This window comes from Euphorbia lathyris, chromosome 6, assembly GCF_963576675.1.
Source record: "Euphorbia lathyris chromosome 6, ddEupLath1.1, whole genome shotgun sequence".
Classification (NCBI taxonomy): domain Eukaryota; kingdom Viridiplantae; phylum Streptophyta; class Magnoliopsida; order Malpighiales; family Euphorbiaceae; genus Euphorbia; species Euphorbia lathyris.
This window is the reverse complement of record NC_088915.1, coordinates 24,822,489-24,843,306: the sequence shown is the minus strand read 5'-3', so window position 1 is coordinate 24,843,306 and position 20,818 is coordinate 24,822,489. Positions and strand designations below refer to the sequence as shown.

Sequence of the window (20,818 nt, the reverse complement as noted above, 5' to 3'; positions counted from 1 at the left end):
AAAGCATAGTACTTAGCTCTATAAGCTGTCATCCTACCAACTGTTAGTGACATAACTTTTGATATATCATTAATCATAGCATCAACTTTCCAATCAGCATCACTTCTGAAATTCTCTAAATACTTATTGCCTATCCATTTGTAAGTCATGTGGAAATTTTTATGCACCTTGCTGCATTGATGTTTGAAGAACCCACTCTTTAATTGCATTGTCTTGTTTGTTGCATCTCTCATGTCTACTCTAGAAGCATATGCTCTCCATGGGCACTTTTCTTTCCCACCCACCATTGCTTTACACATAACTTTAATCTTGATTAGGGTATTTAGGGGAAACCATGGTTGAAACCTATTCTTGATGCCATGCTGCCTACAAGCTTCTTTGAACTCCTCTCCATTACTAAAAAGCATCCCAATCTGAAAAGTTGGATCTGCCATATCCCGGTGGGCATTGAATTCTGGGTACCTAGGATGTCTATCTTTATTTTCAGAGTTTCGATCAGAATACAATGCATCTTAGTCTGCATACTCAGATGAATTGTCTTGTAGTCCAAAATTTATGGTTGGATCAACAACACTGCTCCAAACTTCAGCTCGAGTTCTTGGTCTACCACCCCTAGCATTCTCAACTTTATCAACCAAGTCTACATCATCGTCTTCAAGCACATAGTCTGGATCAACAAAATCTGGCTCTTCTACTGGATGATTTTCTTGTGAAGTGCTTGCTTGATTGGTATTTGGTTCTTCCATTTTACCAACATCAGGCTCACCTTCCGCTTCTCCCCTATCACCTTCTGCCCTATCACTAACATGCCCACATTCAGCTTCTTCCCTATCACCACCATTCCCACCTTCATCTTCAGCTTCTCCCATATATCCACCACTAACTTTTGCTTCATCTTCTGGCATAACATTATCAACATAATCAGCTTCACCTTCTCCCATATGTACACCACTATCTTCTGCTTCACTACCTCCCATATACCAACATTATCCTCTGCATTATAATCAACTGGCCCAATCTCAGTCACACCTTCTTCTGTCATGTTCTCAATCCCAAAAGTCTCTTCTCCTATGTTATCAAGCCCAAGACCCTCTTCTCCTATCTTATTAGTCCCCACACCTTCACTTACACCCATATTAGCAATACCCACACCACTAGATTCTCCTATAGTAGCAATACCTGCACCACTAGATTCTCCCTTATACCCAAGGAATAAAACACCCATTGCCACTTTCTTCCTACCTTTAGCCTACTTTCCAACATCATTAAGGTTTGTTGCTTCATCTATTTCTTCTAGCACAACTAAGCTATGTACGAATTCATCTTCCTCTATGAATATATCCTCTTTAGTCAATGGCTTCACATATACATCTACCTCACTGCATTCCACACCGGCTAGTGCCATTTGATATACATCATCGTCATTGCCTAAATGTTTCAAACTATTGCTAATGTGCTCGTCATATTGCTTCCAGTAATATCGGAATGTACCAGTACATTCTAGACTAACAACTTTAGCAACAATTCCCACTAGAGACAGTGTATCCCAGTGACAGTTAGGCCATATGAACATATCACCCCCAACGTACCCATTCCTATACATTCTGTCATTATAATGTAAAATAATACAAAAGTATCCATCTTCATGATCTGCATTAAAATAAATAAATCTACATATAGTTAACATAGTACAAGGCATATTTCTTTATGTATGATGCAATAAATAAATTCACCAAACAAACAAACAAAACACATTAATAAATTCACCAAACATCGCATGATTTCTTTATATATGATGCAATTACTAAATAATACCCTCTGACTTATATATTAAATACAAAAAAACATATAATATTATACTTACATGGTCTGTCTATTGCAGACATTGCACAATTTCTTTATGCTGGACCACAAAAAGGAAGATTCTTTCCTATATCGGTGTACAGTCCATGGTCCTACGCATCACAAAACCCAACAAAAAACACACATGACTTATTTAACACCAGTGGGTTCGTATATAAAGAAGATAAAGTGAAAACAAAGGAAGACATAACAAAAATCGCATACGAAGACAAAACTTACGACGCAGACGAAGATGAAGAAAAATAAAAACGACGATGAAGAGTTCACTTACATGCACGAAGTTCCGGTTCCACTTGACAATGAAGATACAACGATGATGAATTTGTGAACAACTTTTCCGGAACGATCAAAATGTCTCTAAATGCGTTCTAGGGTTTTCAGAGAAACACTATCAAGAAAAGAAAGAATATGAACTGAAAGAAGACGAAATGATCGAGTGAAGTAGAAGAGATGAATGCTGATCATTTTGGGGAGGAGAGATAGCGGTTCCCAATGTAATTTTTGAGGGAAACTAGGCAGGGGTATAAGGGTCATTGGATCTATAATGGGTAACGTTTTTTAATTAAAAAAGATAAATAGTGACGATGTGGCATGGTTGACTAACATTGACAGGTCATAAAAACCGGCTGTACACTTTAGTGGGAGGTCACCTGAGGTTTGTACGATTTAGTGTGATAAAATTTTGGTTGTACATCAAAGTGTGATTTAGGGTAAAGGTTGTACACCGCGTATGTAATTTACCCTCATTTTATTCCATTACTACTTTATGAATATTCTAGGGAAATCCATGTAAGCAAGACATATGAATAGTTATCATTTTATGAAGTTAGAAGATGTTCAGTTCATAAAAGGATAAGTGTATCACATCATTTACTTGTTTCGTTTTTAATTCTTAATTCTAATTCACTACGATAGGTTGAGGAATTGGGATTATTTATCTAAAAACATCTAAGTTATTTAATCCTGAATTGAGAGATTTGATTAAATATTATTATCTGATACAACTGCAGTAAGATTGAAAAGTATTTACAGGTTTATATTTACCAAAAACCTTATTTGTATCCCGAGCTATGCACATAATCAAAACCGAAGAAATCTAACTTAAGTTTTATTATTATTCTTAAAACCAAACTATGTCACAAACTTATTTATTTATTTTCTATAACCAAGAGAAAACGAATTAATAATTTAACCTGTTATAGTAGTCAATCAGCATTCTCTGTGGGAACGATATCTTATTATTACTACAAGCGGAACCGTGCACTTGCGAAATTCTCCTAACCGAAAATTTGGTGCCAATGCAATACCTGCTATTGGGAAGGTTCCTTTCTTCCTCCGGCCAATACTAGTAAACTAAACAACGATGTCTTGCAACAATTCGTTAAATATTGATGGGTTGCTCCGGTAGTAAATTTTTTGACTCTAAATATTGATGCAGCCTGCCATATTCCTAGGAATTCTATCGATTTGGATAGTGTTCTTCATAATCATGACGAGACCTTTGTCCGAGCTTTTGAGATTCCGAGACAGGGAATCCTTCCTCCAAGGCTGGGAGAGGCGTTAGGCCTCCATTAAGCACTATTATTTATCACTTAGCACGATTTCTCTAACATGGTGACCGAAATGGATGCGGCGGAAGTAGACCAAACAATTCATTCCTGCACCACATACCTCTCTGAATTTGGTTCTGCCATTAGTTCTTGTGAGTGCATTCTCTCTAGGTGTTCTATTGTGTTTGTCACTTCCATTAAACGGACCGCCAACATAGTGGTTTACGTGCTTGCTGGTGCCGTTGTATCCCAGACCTTTTTTTTTTCATTATGAACTTAACATTATGAGGACTTTAATGCATATTGATGTAAACTAAGTTTCTTTCTTTGAAAAAAAAACCTTCAACTAGAAATTGATGGTAATATTTGTAATATTTGTTTTATCTCAGTCGATCATTACACGTAATCAGTGGCGAATACAAGATTATTCGGATGGAGGGGCCGATTTTACACGTGCGTTCGTAAACTTTTTTTGTTTGCTAAATCAAACTTGCTCAAAGTGTTATAATTTGAATGGTCAAGAATTCATTTTTAAGTATTAATGTACAATTTCTCAAAATTAAGCTAAATTTCATTTAATAGTTCTAACATGTAAAAAAATGGATTTAGGGAGGGTTAAAATTTTTGATTTCAGAGGGCCTACCAAGCAAAAAAAATGTATTTAGACAGAGGCCTAACATGCAAAAAAAAAAAAAAAAAAAAAGAAATTTAGATTTATAGAGGCTTAAACATGCCAAAAAAATAGAAAATTTAGATTTAAAGAGCCTAAATGGCCCCAAAAAAATTAGAAATTTGGATTTAGGGAGTATCTAATATGTCAAAAATATTGAAATTTTGAATTTTGGACGAGACCATTTTGGGAGGGCTAATTCAACACTCCGGTAACATTTTTTTTTTTTTTGAGACAGGAGAGCTGAAACTATCTGGGGTCAAGATGGTTCCAGCGACCGGAGGGTCAGACCCCCTGTCTACGCCCCTGCACATAACATATTATTATATTGCAAGATCGATGCATGTTTTTTTTTTTTTTTATGAATAAAAAAATATTATTAAGTTCAAAACCGCAAATCGAACTGAAAAGAAAACAGAGGGAAGATGGCACAAAACAGAAACAAAATTCCTAAACCCAATTATTCCAAAATGGGTTACTAGATAGACCCAATTATTTCATAAATTAAATGTTTAGAGCCCCGAGAATAATTTTAATAGTGATGTTATCAACTAAAACTGCACAATGCTCCAATTGATAATCGAGGATTCTGTCTGTCCAAATTAGCATCTAGCCTTTACCATTTTAGTAAATTTATAATAAGTTTTTGTTGTTAATTGAAATAATATCTTGGGAAAATTATAAAACTGGGTCAAATGGGAGGCCCATTTACATATTAAATCCATTTACTAATTCTACTACATATCTAGACTGATTTTATGTGACTTTCCAAAAATATCCTCAATATTTACGCGGAGCTCGCCCCATCCCGTCTGACTTCGCATATTCACCCATATGCGAAGCCTGCGAAGTTAATGTTTTAATTTACTTAATGAATTTAGTTTGCATATGCGAAGCCTGCGAAGCTGAAGTTTGTTTTGCTTGATGATTTTAGTTCGCATATGCGAATGCTGGATATGATTTGAAGCTAATACGCGAAGTGGTATATAACAAAAATTGGCAAACAACAACGGATTCGAACATTAAAATCATAACATTATCAAAATTTACAACAAGATTGCCACAATAACAACATTCAAATCATAACATTATCAAAATTTACAACAAGATTGCCACAATGAACTCTACTAATCATTTTAAAGTGAAACTAACTAATCCGGTACCAATTTTGAAACGAAGATTACTCATCCGTTTCAAAATTGGCACCGGATTAAGTTAGGTCCACTTTGAAGATTGGCACCATGGGATGGACGTGTCCCATGGTGCACCCCGAGATTGACACAACCTCTCCTAACGAATCATTTCAGGAGTGAATGTGTCAATCTTGGGGAAGTTCATCCCTATACAAGAAGGAAAATCATCTCCCCTGCAGCTCAGTACGCCGCCTTCCAGAAAGGGATGTTACGTATTCAACCATCTACAGAAAAAATTAAACGTGTTAGTTATGAAAAAGGACGATTTTGGCTTCGCATATCGATTTTTTCGCGAAGTCTGCGAGGTCTGAAATGTGACTATCTACGTCGCATATCGATGCTTTCGCGAAGTCTGCGAGTTCTGAAACGTGAAGATCTATTCGCAGACTTCGCGAACTAATCGATTCGCGAGGTAGATCCATACGTTTCAGGCTCGTTCTCTTCGCAGAACTTCGTGAAATCATCAATTCACGAAGTAGATCATCACTTTCCAGACTCGTTCTCTTCGCAAAGCTTAGCGAAACCATCGATTGCGAAGTGAATTCATGAAAAAACGCAGAAAAAAAACAGATACTTACATTTTTCGCCCCTTTCACCCCAAAAGCGACAATAACAATATGATAACATGGGAAGAACGAAGGAAATAACGTAGAAAAACCATTTCTTTGATGGTAACAAGAAGAAAGAAACCAAGCAACGAACAGGAAGATGAAAAACCATTTACTCGTTTTCTAGGATTGGGAAGTTGCAGAATCAAGAGATGAAGAGATGAAAAAGAGAAATTCATTATGATTTTGACTAAATGGTGCAGATTTCGTGCAATTTAAAGGGAGAAAGGAAGATCAAAAGTCTTGAAATCATTAATGCTGGAGCAACTTTTCGCATAACCAATGAGATAGAGGGAGCGGCGATTCGCAAGTGGTGGAAGTGGGAAGGTCAGGGGTATTTTTGGAAAGTCACAAAAAATCAGTCTAGATATGTAGTAGAATTAGTAAATGGGTTTAATATGTAAATGGGCCTCCCATTTGACCCAGTTTTATAATTTTCCCTAATATCTTATAAATGGCAGCTGAGTTCAGTATGTAATTTTCTCTAATCTCTTTTAAATTAAAATTAATGGAGTTTATAAAGCAGCTAAAGTATGAACAACTAGGAATTTGTAGATTTGAAATTAATTGGGAAATAAAAGTTAGTTAATTTTGTTAAAAGCTAAAAAAAAGAGTAGCATTTTGTGAAAGTTTGTAACTTTTTATGAACAGTTAGGATCCGTTTGTTTTACCTACTGTTTACTGTTGCTGTTTGCTGTTTACTTTTACGATTTGCTGTTTGAAAAAACTGAATTTTCAAAAAGTATGGATTTTCTGCTCTTGTAGGATGCTAATTTTCAGGTGTAAAAGACAAACAAGAGAACCTAACCAAACACCTAAAAATCTCATTTTTGAAGTGAAAATGCAAGCAGGAGTATGAAAATGAGCAACCAAACACTCTCTTACTATTTGCTCCAAAATAGCTAACAATGCAGTTTTATAAATTTAATGGAATACTTTATTTTTAGTTGTTTGAAGTAAAACTACCGAATATTGTTAAAACTAAACTAAATACTCTCTAAGAGGGGCGGAGACAATAGAGGTATGGAGAGGTCCACGCCCTCCCGACCGTCTGAACTACCCCTACTATTGATGGTTTCCGGCCGTTGGAACTATTCATGTTATGGATGGTTTCGTCCCCCTGATTCCAACAAATTAAGGTTCACAATGGTTAATTAATTCATTGAGTTTGTATTTAATTACAAACTCTAACTTAATTGGCGATAAATTTCTCTAAATTTGTTTAATATTTTTGTAAAAATTTTAATTTTGAGAAGTTTTATATTGATATGTAAAAATTAACTCTGAACTCAGATAATAACATGTGTATATTACAAAAAAATTTAAGCAAGTTGAATTTAATAATTTTTTTAATATATATGTATAAAAGGGCTCTCAACGTATCAATTTTGTATTCACCACTGCTATATAAGAGGAGGACATGAGAATTTTGGACAAAATCTGAATATTAAATTATATGTCTATGTTCAATTCCAATAGTAACAGTCTAATTGTTTACTTTAAAGGGAAAAAAACGATAACATGAAGAAATTAATTAATTATAAACTAGATTGAGATTACGTATGATATCTATCAACAGTAGAAAATGCGTAGCAGGGAGCTATTTTTCTAATATTTTTCTTCTAGATCCAATGTTCAAGATTTTCTAAGAAAGATATAATATTCTGGGAAAAAAAAATATGTAACTCTTTTAAATTATACTTTATAAGATTTTAAATTATCTAACATAATTTCTCAGTATCAATATGCAAGCAAATATTGCAATTACTACTCTATTGTTATTGTTCAGTGCTCTCATCCTAAACTCTGTTAATTTAGATATCAGAGTGGTATCACCAGTTAACAGTCTCACCTTGAGCCATTTCATGTGTAAAAAAAGTTTCTATTATTGTCAGAACACTATTACACAGATTCAATCGTATCAAATTTGTGCGGTGACGACCATAGCTCATTAAGCAAACTTAACAGACCTGTCATCCTTGCGAGTACCCAGAAAAGAAGCGCTTTTATCACGAGCGATTTGACTTGGTTCATGATATTTCGATGATGTTTAATGATGATTTTGAAAAGGGCATAGTTGAATAATGCAGAGTCTTCATCCGATCTATAAGACGGGAGAAATTCGTTATAGTCGACCTAATGCGCTTAACTACTATATCCTTCATAGATGTACCCGTCAAATATTAAATGGTCTCAAATTTTTTATACTTGTGTTTCAGACCTAATGTATTAAAGATCCAAGTCTATATATGGGTCTGTAACTATTAAGAAGTTCATCCAACAACAATGGACCCAGAAGCTTAACCAATAACCGTGCGACTTATATGCTACCATTTCATTTAGGGGGAACAAGGTAATCTCACCATTTGAGACCCTATGTAAAAAGAAACTTTCCTCTCTTTTAAGAACACATTTTACATTCCTTTATGGCACTCGTGACAATTTTACTGACTTTGGCATCAGAGTGTATCCAGGCCCCCACCCAACACAGGTCAACCTTTAAAGAACAAGTCAATGATCGAGCTTTTGAACCAGACCCAACATTTGGCACGGTGAACGTGGATCCTACTTAGACAACCTTCAGATCCATTCTCTAAGCTCGATAGCCCAAACAATCCTCTAGCAAAAGGTCCTCACCAGACTTGACAGGAACGCAATCCAAAGTTCTGGTAAGCACACTAACTTCGATGACTTCTCACCCACCAGAGAAGGAGGGTCTTCTCCCTTTGATAACAACAGCCATAACCATGAAGAAATTCTCCAACCTCACCAGACATACCATGCTACGTCCTTCGCAGTTAGCCTACAAAAGCTACAAGAGTCTCACATCAAGCTGACGGAAGCTCAGTTACAGTGTAGCACAACAACCACCATATATAAGAATACTGTACTAGGGAACGATCTTCCACACCGATTGGACGAGATAATATTTTCTCACACGGGCCTAGCAACAATGCTGACAACAAACGTATTAGGATTGATACTGGACCTAACCCACAACAAACTCCTAAAAACAAAGCTTTCGAGAATCACAACACAACAAGCGAAACTGCCAAGCCTACGACAGACGGGCCCTAGGAAGTTAAGTTATAAAGGTTTCTCAACAAAAGAGTCCTCGAAAGCGTTATATGCTATAAAATACCTTCCTATACTCCTTTGGCCCAAAGAGAAATATACACTCCATTCCCATCGCATTAGAAGCCATCTCGACTATCCAATTACACTGGGCTAGAGGATGCCAACGAACACTATGCTAGCTGTAAGAGCTCAATTCTTTCTTCCGCTCTCTCGATTCTTTCTTTATTTGTTGCTATAGTAGTCTAAGCTCTGATACCAATGATAGGTTTCGGTGGGTAAGGATTCATCACAATTTGTTGGTTGATTGATTGTATCTACTTCTATTAACTTCAAGGATTTAAAAAACACTATCAGCTATCCTAACAAATAAAATAACAGATTTTTCAACTTAATCCAAATATTTCGGATTCTTTTTAAATACTACCTTTGTAATATTCGAATGTTAATTAATTAGTTATGGAAAGTTACGCAGTCAAATATGGAAGTTGTATCTTTTGTTGTAAGTTATGGAGAAAAGGGACAATTATGAAGAAGTTGAGCATTTCAGAAATATGGCAATTCATGTAAATGTGCGCAAGTGTGCAATTACATAAGAAGAGTAAGGTTGAACGACAATTTGAGGGACGTTCAACCAAATCAACATAAAAACTCTAGACAAACACAATGTATCTTTATTAATTTCAATTCATGCAATATCAATTTCTAAGTTTTCATTTTGAATTTTAATTCCAACTTTCAATTTAATTCCACAATTCTAATTTTCGATTAATCGTTTTATTTAATCTACTCAATTCTCTTTTCAATATTAATTACGAGGTTAATAACTATATCGTCTTTTTTATTTTTCACAATTGTTTGATAATAGGTAGATTTTTACTTTTTTTACTAAATTTTCTTTTTTTTAGGCTTTCTTTCCTTGGCTTGGCTGCCAGGGGAAGGGATGTTTTTAAAATGCTTAGTCAGATGTAGGATTGCTGATTGGAGAACAGTTGACTTTTTTTCTTTTTCGTGTAGTGGAAGTAGCAGACGACTTGACTAGGAATTTCAGGATTAGCCCGTCTTTCCTTTCTGCTATTGGCAAGATGCAGCTATTGAAAATGCTATATCTATATCACACGTTCTTGTCGAAATAAAGCTCTTTGCGGGGTTACCACTACCCGAATGAACTACCTTAGCGCTCTGGCTAGATGAAAGGGTCCGAAGGACTTGAAACCGGTTCAGCTAGCCCATAAGAGATCTATCTTATCCCATGTGCCAAAAAGAATGAGGTTGGATGCGAGATTCTGTGATTTAGAAAGAAGCAAATTCAAGTAATAATAAGATAATTAAATAAATAAATGTTAAAACACATAATTAAATTTTGAATTTTTAAGGTGTTAAGGATTAAGCCCCTCATCTTTAATTTTTACACAAATTGAACCATCCACTGACGGTTTAGTTAATAAAACCGTTAATGAGGGCTCAATGTGTGTAAAAATTAAGTTAAAGGGCTTAATTTGGAAAAGTAAATTACCATGGACTCAATCCTTAAAACCATAAAAGTTAAGGGATTTAGTTATGGGTTCCACCTTTTTTTTTTGTTGTTGTTGTTGTAAGCTTTCTATAAACTTTTTGGCACGACTCGGATACATATGTAGGAAAAATGCATATATATTTAATTCCCTTGTCAATTTCATTTTCATTAATTAAGTTCATGAAACTTTTAAATGAATACATTAAGTCCTTAATCAAATTTTTTTAACACATTACACCATTGATTCATTGGATACACATTAAGCTCTTTATTAGTTATTTTTAATAAGCTTAAAGCATTTTTGGCCCATAACCTATCCAAAATTTATGCATTTGGCCCCTGACCTATTATTTGGTCATATTTGGCCCCTAACCTATCAAATTAGATAAAATCCAACCCATATTTAATGAAAAATTAACTCTGTTGGAAAATTAACGGCAGTAACCAATACAAAAATGACACCTGACACATAAATAAAATTAATTTTCACTCTATCGGAACACTAGAAAAAGTTTTTAGGATTTTTTTACTGTGTAAAATAGTTACTCTGGCCATCTCCAGTTGAAAATTAAGTTTATTTATGTGTCATGTGTCGTTTTTGTATTGGTGACTGCTGTTACTTTTCCATTCAATATGGGTTGAATTTTATCTAATTTGATAGGTCAGGGGCCAAATGCACAAATTTTGGATAGGTCATGGGCCAAAAATGCTTTAAGCTTTATTAGGCTTAAAGCATTTTTGGCCCATGACCTATCCAAAATTTATGTATTTGGCCCCTGACCTATTATTTGGTCTTAAACCTCTCTTGGACCGTCCAATTTATGTGTACAATTCAATTTTATTTTAGGGTAATTAATTTATTAGTCCCTATATTTTGACAAAACACACTGTTTAGTCCCTGTATTTTCAAAAACACACACTAAAGTCCCTAACGTTTTTCTCGGTGATCTGTTTAGTCCCTAATGTTTTTCTTGGTGAACTGTTTAGTCCCTGCCGTTAGACTCTCATGAAGATTCTGTTAGTCAATTTGGATTTGTGTTCTTCTTTTCCTTTATTTTGCTTTCCTTTAAACTCTAATGCATCTGAAATCAACTTTGAGTGTTCTTGTTCTTAATTTTCTTCTTAATCGTTCAAATTCGTAAGCGTTGAGTCTGTTCTTTTTATTGTTCTCCATGCAAATAGCTTCTTCTTCTAAATTGGATTACTCTTCTGAAGTTTGAAGGTAAATAGTAAAGGGTAATTTAGTCATTTCCGAAGTCATAAACGGTAAAAAATGTAACAAACAGACGGAAGGACTAAACAGTTCACTAAGAAAAAGGTTAGGGACCTTACCATGTGTTTTTGAAAATACAGGGACTAAACAGTGTGTTTTGTCAAAATATAGGGACTAATAAATTAATTACCCTTTATTTTAACATGCATGAAACAACTCGCATATCATTGTTTTAATACGTGTTAAATATGTCATATTGCTTAATTGGAAAGCTATATGGTTTCGTACATATGTGAGGCAATAATATCTCTTTAAGGTACCTTTTGAAGCGAATTGCACTTTTATTTACATAATATCAGAGTCATAATATTCAATGTTGAGCTGCTCATTGATATTTGTTTCACGCCTCAAATGATTAAGTGTGAAGAGGACGTGTTAAATATCTTACATTGTTTAACAATAGGTTACCTCATCATATCATTATTTACAATAGGTTACCTCATCATATCATTATTTTCACACGTCTCTTGATACATAGGTCGTCAGTTAGATATTTTTTTCCTACCAATATATTACATTACCCCTAAAATAACCTTATCACATTGAGCCTTGAACTAATTTTACCGTAACCCTTAATATAAAACAATCAAACTCATATTTTGTTTACTATAGTCTTGGGAACCTACATGTTAATAATTTTATGATTTTTTTTTACTGTGTACCGGGATCAGTAGTGGTCTCTTCATTTAGATGATGTTAATTGGGATGAAGTGACATCATCTGAATAAAAGGACACTGGTTCAGGACACAATAGAATTTTATCAATTTTACATGTTTTATAGGTGTTTTCAATTGCACATTTAACTTAATTGTCAAATATGTGTTTATTATGATAAAAAATAATAATTAATCAAGAATTTATTGCATCTATTTGAAAGATTAGAGATTTAATATGTTTAAAATTGGTTGACAGCTTCTCATCAAAAAAAAAAAAAAAAGGTTGACAGCTTTATATATCTATTTAAAATATTAGGATTTAATCAGTATAAAATAAATTTATATGAAGCTTAAATATATGTGTTATATATATGTATATACAAAACCAATTATATTATCTATTTTGATGAATATTAAAGTGTGATACCCTAGCTAGCTAGATGATATGGATGCCAAGATCCTAGGCTTTACATATGAAATGCATCTCCATATATAGTCAATATTCCCCTCTCTAGGTACTTATATATTACTATATCTAACAAGGATCCGCTTTTTATTATTATTATTATTATTATTTGATTTTCTCTTCAAATAATAATTATATTGAAGTAAAGTTTTCAGTTCTTTTCTAATTTTTGAAAAAAAAGTACAATTACTAACATTCGGCACTATATATACATATAATATAATGAAGTAATAATGAATAAGAATTATTATATGTGTATATAGAATTCTTTATTAATATAGTATAGTACACTATTTTCTTATTTATATATGGCATGAGTCATGACAATTATAATTTCAAATTATCATTATACCACATATATAAATAATCAAGTCCCTGTCTTATATATATAGTATAAAACAGATTTTTAATTCACAATTAGTAGGAATTCAAATAATGAAATGATTTTTATCAAAATCATAATAATATGATTACTCAGATTATTGTTATTATTATTATTTGACTTTAGTCAAACTTCTCTCTTTGAAAAAAAAAACATATTAATTATAGAATTTAGAATTATGGAGATATCACATTTTCGTTTAAAAAAACAAATTTTGATGTAAGAAAAAACAGAGAGAACCATGGATTGGTTAGTAATTAGTATGATCATATATATAAAGATAGGACTGAGGAAATTAATATATATATATATATATATTATAGTCTCTTGCAATACACTCAATCTCCTCATTTATTTAATAATCCTTCTCGTACTAAATATGATCCAATATACTTTATTTCATTACTTCAATCCTTTTCTTTATTTTAACATTAAAAAATCGAATCGAATCAAATCAAAACAATAGTTCATTATTTTTAGAAATAATAATAAAATTCCAAATAAGGTAAAAATGATAGTAATAAAAAATTGATGCTAAACATTTATTGGGTTTAATTCCAACCTTTTATTTATTTATTAAGAATCTAAATTTGCTTTGGTTTGATTCAGTTTTTGCTGTGTTTTCTTTTTATTGTGGTTAGCTCTTTCTTATTTTTGTTACTCATCTTTAAAACACTTATCAATAGTTCCTCAATTTTAATTAAATATTCTGTATATATTTTATAATTACTAAAGCCTTTATATCCTTGTTTAATTAGGATTCTCTCTTGTTTGGGTATATATACACTCTCAATTGTAGTATTTATGATTATTCTTGTATACAGAATATTCGGTGTATATAAGAACATTTAAAAAAGAGCTATATAATAAAAATAAAAAAAAAAACCACTAAACAAATAGTGAATACATAGAATCCCTTCAACTCTAAAGATGTCGGTTAGTTCCATGAACTTAACATATTAGATTTCTAAACTTATTAAAGGTGTTCTAAAGATGTATCAATCTCCTAAATTTGTCTAAAATAATAGACATTTTAATTTGTTGAAATTTCATCAGATTATAAGTACAACATATATTTGTGATGTATTAACCCCACTAAGGCACATCTTAGTGTGAGTTGGAATATATTGATGAGATCCATTAATTAATATATAAATCAGAACAGCAAATTGTAATTCTGATAAAAGAAAATAGAAATAAAAAAAAAAGGGAAAAAAGGAGACATATATGCAAAGTGGTGACAGGAGTTCACATGGAATTCTGAGAGACACAGAAAAAGATAGTTTCTCTTAATTGTCAGATGAAAAATATTAATATTAATATACAAACAAAACAAAACAAAACAAACTTCTCTTTCTTCTCCCTCCCATCTCTTTGGCCTCTTTCCTCCCTAAGAATCTCTCTTCTCTTATCTTCATAATTTAGGCCCCATATTAGTTCAACCGGTTGGTGTGCTTTTAATCAATTTCTTTATTTACTTTCCATTTCCCTTTTTTAGCTGCAAAAATTGACAATATGCCATCACCCCCTTTTTTTTTACTAAGCTCAAAAAAAGTATAATCCCAAAGCAATTAAAAGAAATCCAAAGAGAATCCTTTTTTTTTTTTATATATAATTTCAATTTCGTGGCCCATGCTGCTACATACCAGAGCTGTAAAACCACTCACCAGCACATGTATAACATATAGTTTTTTATTTTCATTTCCCCAAATATTATATTCATTCATTATAATAACCAAACTTAAGTGAAGATCACCCTCCTCGCTGTAATCAATTCATATTTCTTCACTTTTATACACCAATCTACAACAAATTATGAAAAACTGAAAACTGGAAATGGAAGAAAAAAAGAAGAGAAAGCCTAATAAATAAATTAATTAACTCACTTGCTCATAAGTCTAAGTCCAGAGAGACAGACATGATGATGATGATGAAATTAATTATTGGAGAAGTGGGATTGTTGATTGAGTGAAAATGTTTGGTGGTGCTGATCAGGCCATGTCCAGTAACCTTGCTGCTCTTCAATCCCATTAAACATGCTGCAGAAGTTTTCTTCTTGATGAACCAATTGGTGCTGAAGGTCTGGTCTTGATGATCCTTGGAGCAGTTGTGTCATTGATGTTGGCCTTATTGATGATGATGATGTGTTGAACAGATGTTTTGTTGTTAATTGATGATGATTTGATACTGGACTTGTATCTATGTTTGCATCACAACTGTTTTCACTTCCATTGCTCCATGATCTCTGATCACTTTCTTTCTTCAGATTGTTCACTTCATTTGAATCTATCCCCTTTAGATTCATCAACTGCCATAGATCACATTTAAATTTTTACATTAGTTTATCTATAACAACAGTGCAACTTGGACAATTATATAACATTTATAGAACATTGTCACATATAATTAAATCTCTGATGAACTAATCCAATTAATATTGAAACTCTTCTTCATTAGCGTTTTGGCTTGTGTCCATTTACGCTTCTTTTCCATTTCCATTACTGTTTCCTAGCTAAGTTTTCTTAGAAATAATGTCAGTATCTATTTCTATTTCCGTGCAACCTAGGAAGTGATGATTAAAGAAAAAACACAACTTATTGTTGGCGATTGAATAGATGATTTTATGTTCAATGACTTAATTTATGCATTATAAAGTTAATTTGGGGGCTTCAATCCAATCCAATTCATTCTAGATGTTTCACGGAAACAGAAACGGACACTGCAACATAGGAGGAATAGAAAATATGAAGTATAATAAAGGTTATACCTCAGCATGAAGCTTCTTGTTGTGGGCATGAAGAGCATCATTATCAGCCTTGAGAGCATCAAACTGTTTCTTCAAAACTTCATAATCTTTCTCCAACTGCTTAGTCTTCCATCTAGCTCGTCTATTCTGAAACCAAATAGCAATCTGCCGAGGCTGCAACCCTAAAGCTTTAGCCAATTGCATTTTCCTTTCAGGCTCAAGCTTATTCCCAATTTCAAAGCTTTTCTCAAGAGCCTTAACTTGTTCCAAGTTAAGTCTCTTTTTCTTCTCACCTAATTGTGATCCATCATCAGATAACTCATCATCTTCACATTTCTCAACCCCAGAGAAGGACATGGATCTCTTCATCAAGAAATGAGGTCCTCCACCTCCACCTCCAGGAAAAAGGTGGGGAGGACAAGAAGGAGAAGGGAGATGTTCGTTTTCTTCTTGAGAATGGAATAAGAAACCACCATGCTGTGGAGGGAAAGCCATATGATCAAGATTCTGAGTAAAATGCATAGTTGTGATTGAATCAAAGGTGACACTATAGAAAGAAAGAAGAAGAAGAAGAAGAGAGAATGAGAGGTGTAGATAGATTGTGTGGATAGTAAATATATGACACTCAAAGGACCTTTCTTGGACCCATCCTTTGATATGGAATGGGTCTCTTTCTCTTTCTCTTTCTATATCACACATGTGACCGATCGAGTTTATTATATTTTTAATCTTTGGCTAATCATTTGACATTTACTTAAGCTAATCATTTGACATTTACTTCTTACCCATATTAATATACATATATATCATGTTAGTTAAAAACCAGGCACAGCCACAGGCAGCCTTCTCATTTCTCGAAGCTAACTCGACACCCTAGAGAATACAATTAGAGGAGGTGGCAACTAAGATATTGTTTTTTTTTTATCTATCGGTCCCCTTTTCAACTCTTCTCTATACATTTATTTATTTATTATTACTAACTCTAGAGTAATCAAAGAATATATGTACATTGTACATTGTGTCTTGTAATAGTTAACAAACAAACTACTAACTATCTTGTAATTAGAGTTGAGTAAAGTAACTATGATTAAAATATAACTAATTAACTAAGAATCTTAACATCCCCCTCTCAAGTTGGTAGTGTGGTATGAACAATATACCGAGTTTGGATAAAAAACGTGTAAGTTGTGATCGTGTCATGGTTGTGATGAAGAGATTAGCAAGTTAATAAATAGAATAGATATGAGATGTCTTAATAAAACATTGCTACACGTGATTACGCACAAAATGAGTATCGATATCGAAGTGTTTAATTTTCTCTTGATCAATAGAGTTGGTTGTTCTAACAATCACAGAAATGTAAAGGAATTGGTTTTGGAACGGGAATTTGGAACGTTTGAAGCAAAAACTTTGGTCACTTAAGCTCACATGTTGTTGTAGCCATGCTATGGTATTAAACTTCTCTTAAAAACCGACTTAGAGTGGTCTATTTACTGCTGTCCCAGGAATCATAGACTACCCCAGAATGATATAATATCTAGTACTAGAACGCCTAACAAATACTCTAATCCGCATCACAATAAGATGACAAATTCAAGTTTGTTTGCCTTAGATAGAATATCTGTCTGCTTGTAGTAGTATATTTAAGGTACATGAGAATGTATATAGAAGCATCCAGAAAGTGTTGATGTAGTTCGTCATATGTTGACTTAATTGTTGAGTAGAAAAACATATGTCAGCTCGAGTAAACCCCAAATATAACAACCTTCATGTCAATCTTCTAAAAACAACTTGAGAATCTAACCTCTCCGTGGACAAAGTAGAAATAATATTGCACATATTTGTATTTGTCAACAAATCCTTGATATATTTGGCTTTTGAAATAAGCATTCATGTTGAAGAACATGTGACCTATATGCCCAAAAATACGTAACATGTCCAATATCTTTTGTAGTGAATTGATCATAAAGATAAGTCTCCAACGCAATAATATGATCCTTTAGTGTACCTATTATGAGAAGGTCATCAACATAGAGGACAAAAGCTATAAATGGTCCATTTTCATCCGTGGTGTAAAGACAATGATCATGCACTCATCTAGAAAACCCAAATTGCATTAATTTGACTGAGTTTTCTTTATTCAACTGTTTGCCTGTTTGTTTGAGGCCATATAGAGACTTAATAGTAAAAAGGGTGTTTGTGCTATGAAATTAGATATGTGTAAGGCTTATGATAGGGTGGAGTGGTGCTTTGTAAAAGATATGATGATAGTTATGGGTTTTCCGGGTTGTTGGATTGAATTGATTCAAAGGTTTCTCTCTTCAGTTTCCTTTTCTTTCCTTATAAATGGGGTGCCAAAAGGCTTTATTAAGCCAAGTCGGGGTCTTCGACAGGGGGATCCTCTTTCACCTTATTTGTTTTTAATATGTGCAGAAGGGCTATGAACATTGATTAGGAAATCAGAGAGTAACGGAGCTTTGCATGGTATTCAGGTTAGCAACATTAGGCCTATTATTTCACATCTTTTCTTTGCAGATGATTCAGTGATATTTTTTCGAGCAACTTCTACAGAGTGCTCTGTTGTTCATGAGTTGTTGAGCGTGTATGAAGCAGCTTCTAGGCAACAAATAAGTTTTGAAAAAATTGATATCACATTTAGTAGGGGTGTGGGTGCTGATAGTCAATCCAGGTGTACGACATTGTTAGGGGTACGTGACGTCCAGTCCTTTGTGAAACATTTGGGTTTACCATCTGTGATTGGACGGTCAAAAAAAGCAGTCTTTAATTTGCTGTAGGAAAGATTATTTAAGAGGAATAGTGGCTGGCAAGAGAAGTGCTTATCGCATGGGGGTAAAGAAATATTGTTAAAAGCTGTGGCATAAGTGGTCCCATAATATATTATGAGTTTTTTTTTTGCTTCCAAAGACTTTCTCTGATGAGTTACAGCAAATTATGGCGAGATTTTAGTGGAATCATGATTCTGGGAAAAAACGAATCCATTGGCTTAGTTGGGAAAAAATGTGTTTACCGAAAGATGAAGGTGGGTTGGGTTTCAGAAATATTTTTGCATTTAATCTGGCTCTTCTTGCAAAGCAGGTTTGGAGAATGGTTGGATTTCCTTATTCTCTTTGTTCCCAAGTTTTAAGCATAAGTATTTCCAAGGGTAGGTGTGATGGAGGCAAATATGAGTTTTTGTGCTAGTCATGTCTGGCGAAGTCTAGACAGGTTATTTCTGATGGGAGTTGTTGGACAAATGGTGAGGGTAGATCTGTAAACTTGTTACAATCTCGTTGCATTCCTGATGTTCTGTGTAATCTGTTGAAACACCTTTCCACAGGATTTTGATTTGACAAAATTAATTAAGTGAAATTAAATATTCTATAACACATTAAGTTTAAATGCTTTGATTTATTTTTACTAATGTGTTTGTTCAATGTTGAGTTAATAATTGTTATAAGACATAAAGATCATAAGGCCCAGGCCCTATATGGAAGTCAAGGCCCAAGTCAAACAAGCCCAAGATTGCTCAGCCCGCGTATCTCCAAAACGCTGCCGTTGAAGTAATGAAACGCATGCTGAGCAAAGAAGGATCGAGAAGATCCACGTAGACAACTTCGGTATGAAGCTGCTGAGCTGTCTCGACAAAACATACAAGACAGCCGCTGACCACAAGACAGCTTCCAGACAAAGTATTTCCTCTTCGAGTAAAGATCAGAAGACACAGCAAGCTGTCTGGTTGACGTTACCCAAAATGGAGGAACATACTGTCACACTGACCGAAGAACAGAAGATGCTGGAATCTGATTGGCTAAGAGAACTGCTGACAGACTGAGTGAAAACGACCTGTAGCCGTTTCCCTCCAACGGTTATTTCGAAATTCGAAATAACCAAAAGCTCCCACAACTCTTTATAAATAGAGCATTCAGAATCCACATTCCATAGAGAACTTTGAGCAAAAGCCATTACGCTGATCAAACGTGTACAAAAGTTCTCCATCAAAAGCAAAGCAAATTCTTACACTACAAGCTTATTCATTTGTGTAAAAGTCTAGAGTGATTGATTCTCAATCATCTAAGGTGTTCTAGCAATTGTTGTTTAGGACAAATCTTAATCATTTCTAGGAATAGAAAGGAGAGGTTGAGTACTCGGTTTTAAGTACTCAGCGGAGAGATTAGGATTGAGTAGAAGTATAGAGGAAGGTACTCTTGTCATACTCAATTGCTGATATTGTAAAAGGTTTGAGGCTCTACCTTTAAAGAGCTCAGTAGAGGATTTGAAATCTCGGAAGTGTTCCGGGGACAGGACGTAGGCTTAGAAGAAGCCGAACCTGGATAAATCTGCTGAGTGAAGTATTTCTAAACCTTAACTCTTTATTTATATTGCTTGCTTAAAACAAACTAAAACTGACCAAGTAAAAGAGGTCAAGCTGAGTTGTGCGCTGCCAACGAATTAAGTCAGGAATAGACTCTAAGTGCTATTTCCTTATCTAAGCAACGAAACTGACCTAGTCACTAGTTGACTAAGCCAGTGTCTTGTCGATTGATCAGCGCCGCTGTCATATAATCTTTTCTAAAAGAAAAGAAATCTGCCCTAATCGTTTTAAAAGGTAAAATAGTTCCTAACCCCCCCCCCCCCCTTGGAACTATACTTGCAACCTTACAAGGGACCAACAAGTGGTATCAGAGCTTAAAAGCTCATTACTAAAGGTCTAACAACCTTGAGTTGATCCATACCATGGGCGAAAACAGCACTCGGTTTCTCCCTGGAAACCAGACAACTCAGATATTACTTGAGGGGCTGTCCATTACCAGGCCTCCCC

At 34.0% G+C, this 20,818-nt stretch overlaps 1 protein-coding gene across 2 annotated transcripts; it reads right to left on the bottom strand.

Annotated features, from left to right (window-relative positions):
• Window positions 1-14,519: 14,519 nt before the first annotated feature.
• LOC136233865 (homeobox-leucine zipper protein HAT7-like) lies at window positions 14,520-16,591 on the bottom strand. Of its 2 annotated transcripts, XR_010690968.1 has the most exons (3): window positions 16,021-16,591; window positions 15,140-15,561; window positions 14,520-14,751 (listed from the first exon to the last, which is right to left on the bottom strand). XR_010690968.1 is itself a non-coding variant. In XM_066023584.1 (2 exons), the coding sequence occupies exons 1-2, from the start codon at window positions 16,519-16,521 to the stop codon at window positions 15,190-15,192; spliced, it is 873 nt and encodes a 290-aa protein (XP_065879656.1). In that variant the 5' UTR covers window positions 16,522-16,590; the 3' UTR covers window positions 14,928-15,189. The 2 variants fall into 2 exon arrangements, 1 of the variants encoding a protein (XP_065879656.1); XM_066023584.1 differs by lacking the exon at window positions 14,520-14,751 and having other exon boundaries at window positions 14,928-15,561; window positions 16,021-16,590.
• Window positions 16,592-20,818: the final 4,227 nt, after the last annotated feature.

Excerpts from the sequence above, each read along its gene's own strand:
- LOC136233865 (XM_066023584.1), bottom strand. The coding sequence starts at position 16,521 with ATGCATTTTACTCAGAATCTTGATCATATGGCTTTCCCTCCACAGCAT. Across the intron at positions 15,562-16,020 it reads ACAAGAAGCTTCATGCTGAG|TTGATGAATCTAAAGGGGAT; the intron begins GTATAACCTTTA and ends GATCTATGGCAG.